The sequence below is a fragment of the Antrostomus carolinensis genome, unplaced genomic scaffold, assembly GCF_000700745.2.
Source record: "Antrostomus carolinensis isolate BGI_N321 unplaced genomic scaffold, ASM70074v2 scaffold8936, whole genome shotgun sequence".
Taxonomy (NCBI): Eukaryota; Metazoa; Chordata; class Aves; order Caprimulgiformes; family Caprimulgidae; genus Antrostomus; species Antrostomus carolinensis.
Window position 1 is genome coordinate 84931 of NW_010322518.1, and position 3067 is coordinate 87997.

At 43.2% G+C, this 3067-nt stretch overlaps 1 protein-coding gene across 1 annotated transcript in view; it reads right to left on the bottom strand.

Moving 5' to 3' along the window:
* LOC104526722 (engulfment and cell motility protein 1-like) overlaps positions 1-2218 on the bottom strand; it is a 30266-nt gene extending 28048 nt beyond the window's left edge. The window contains exon 1 of the mRNA XM_010170262.1: positions 2055-2218. Coding sequence (XP_010168564.1) covers positions 2055-2215 — 161 coding nt within the window. The 5' untranslated portion in view covers positions 2216-2218. The remainder of the gene's footprint in view (positions 1-2054) is intronic.
* Positions 2219-3067: the final 849 nt, after the last annotated feature.

Sequence of the window (3067 nt, forward strand, 5' to 3'; positions counted from 1 at the left end):
TGTACCATCTACGCAATTTGAGAGAGTTCAGTACAGGGAATCAAATCAAAGCGGAAGATGAAAGAACCGTTTCTTTTCACAGTCAAGAATAAGTGATCATGGATGCAATCAAAATGCAAATGCACAGAGTTAAATCTCTGCAAGTGCAGTTGTGATTGCTTAAACAACTTATCGATTTACTTAGCCTTTATAACCTTTAGGCTTAGCCTTTGTCCTGAAGTCAAAATGAGACTCTGGAAATACTTCAGCTGCTTTTAACTGCTTGTGTTGGCTGTTTCACGATAGGGAAGGAGATGCTGCACTGTGGCAGCAACTAGCCAGAGTGATACTGGAAATAAAAGAGCTTGCGGAGGACACTGGCAAGTTTCACGAGGCTGGGAGATGGTGCTAGAGAATATAAATAGTTGACCCATATCATACTTAAAACAGTTGACTCATAAGGAAAGCAGGGAAAACGAGAAGCTTTGGTGACAAGCTTAGCAGTACTGAGCAGCTTTGAACCACTGAACGTTGCAGGGGATTGGCAGGGGATTTCTCAGCAGCGTAATGATGCAAAACTGACTGGAGCCATTTGTAGCTTTTTAATTGATGCATTACTGTGAGTGACATCAGTTCTAATTGGGCATTAGGTCCAATCTTCTAATACACTGAAAACATAAAAGACGCATTCCCCCTTTGATCCACATGGGTATGATTAAAATTTAAGTGTGTAATTCCACTTAGCTTATGCTTCCGCTGTTGCCCTGCTGCCCCTGGAGTAATGTGTCCCCAGAGCTTCTACTTAGATATCTGTATCTTTTAGAAAGAAATCAAAAAGAACATCCTGCTTCTGAATCCTGAAATGCTCTAAGGTCCAAACCCTTCTTTATATCTTTGCCTTGTAAAGGAGATTTGGAAAATCACAAGCCATTCTGCTTGAAACATGGTCAGGATTTCATGACGTTTCCGCTGATGCTTCTCGAGTCCTCACCATTTCTCAGCTGATCTGAAAAGGTTCCTGCTAATCTCAGAACATCGTTTGTGCACCACGGAGGCTGCATCTGTCCTGTGCTATCAGTTTAGTCACAAGCCCAGACTTGGTCCAGAGCCAAATGCAGCCTCCATTTTTCACAGAACAGAACAAAGGGTATTCTGAGAAACGGGAAGGAGCTATGGTGGCTATATCAGTATTTAATACTTTGCAGTTAACAAGAAGGAAATGAGAATCCCATTGGCTAGCTGCCAGATATTTTACCATTCACAAATAAGTAACTGCTTGTTATTAACACCAAAGATAATGCCATAAACAAAACCAGTCATACACAACACCACTCTTTTGTAGAGCCAGTGTGTATTGGCTTCTCTTGGGCTTCTCCCTGTCTCACTCCAGAGAGAGCTTCACCCCTTGGACGAAGCAACCTACCTACACTCACCTGGCTGGGGCCTTGCTTTGAATACATCCTTACAGTTCAGATCCTACTCGTAGTAAATCTTGCAAACCTGGCCCAACAAAGCTGAGCTCCACTCCATCCACTCCTACAAATCTAATAGCTATGTATTTGAGGAAGTCTTCTAAAATTTAGTTTGATGGTAAAAGCAACATTGAATTCTGTGCTCTACACCTTCATACTTTTCATTTCATATACAGAAGTATTTGTTTTTAGATGGTGGCCATGTGCAGCTAAATCCATCTGAGGAGAAGTGACATTTGGAATTTTTAAAGATAAAGTTTAAAGACAGAAGATAAAGTTGTTGTGTTCACTACAGGCACCAAAACGCAGCCTCACAGTCATGCAAAGCTAGGAAATGTCAAAGCATTGTTCCGTACAAATAAGCCATGTGAGACCCTGTAGGTAGATTTGCTGAATCCGGTTTAACTGAACTCAGAGAAAAAGTTATGATTCCCAGAAGAAGAAAACATAATGCACTTCAAGGAGATGCTGCACTACTGCTATTGAGCACGGCTCCCTGGACAGCTTTCCTCCCTGGGTTCCCCCAGAAGAGCTCACAAATGTCATTCACATTTGTTAATCTTTCCATGCAAAAAACAAGTGGGAAGAGAAGACAGTACTTACAGAATTGGACGAGACTGGAAATCTTCTTGGTTCATTCTTTCAGACTGGCGTATTTTCAGTATTTCTGTGTAACTGAGATTCTGAAGTTTGCTCTTGAACTGATCCAGAGAGCTAGGCTTGGTAGTGAGCGCTCTCATTATCTGTTCTTTCACAACCTGCATTACCTGTGGTGGACAAGGAAAGAAAAAGAAAACCTTTATTAATGCTTTCTGCATTTTTGTTTCAAATCTTATTCTGGGTCACAGTAAGGTTTCAAGGTATAGGAGATGATTAGTAGCATGTGGTCTCAAGACAATTTTTCAGTAGCATAATCAGAAAATAAGCCAACTTCTGACAGGGCATCTCAGCTTACAGCAAAAGCTCATCTGCTCTGTACCAAGAAAATTACTTTTCTGGGGGGTGGGGAGGGTGTCATTTATTGCTTTGCTGTCTCCCTAGACAGCTAAGTTACAATTGCTGGTGACAGGACTTTAAGTCCTGCTCTGTCTGTGGTTTGCATGCTCATGGTAGCAGTAGTGGGGCTCTTCTGCACTCTGAGCAGAGATGATGCTCCTGTCATGTTGGGGCTAGGCACACATACAACACCAGAAAAAAGCTGTGAAATCCTAAGGAGCCGACTGAGATCGCAGATGCACATCCTGACTTCTGCCAGCAAAACCCAGGCGAAGTGCACAAGCTGCAGGGGCCAGTCTAACTGCCCACAATGAAGACTGCAGAGAGTTCTTCAGGTCCTACAGCTCTCCTGCTGAGTCTTAGAGCTGCTCTCCTGACCAGAAGGTAGCAGCACAAAGCTGCTAACTGTGGCCTGTTTCCTTTATTCCTTATGCTCAAAGGCGATGGCACACACTGAAACACAGGAGGTTTGCTCCCAACATCAGGAAACACTTTTTCACTTTGAGGGTGACCAAGCACTGGCACAGGTTGCTCAGGGAAGTTGTGGAGTCTCCATCCTTGGAGGTACTTAAAAACCATCTGGACACCATCCTGGGCAACTGGCTATAGGTGGCCCTGCT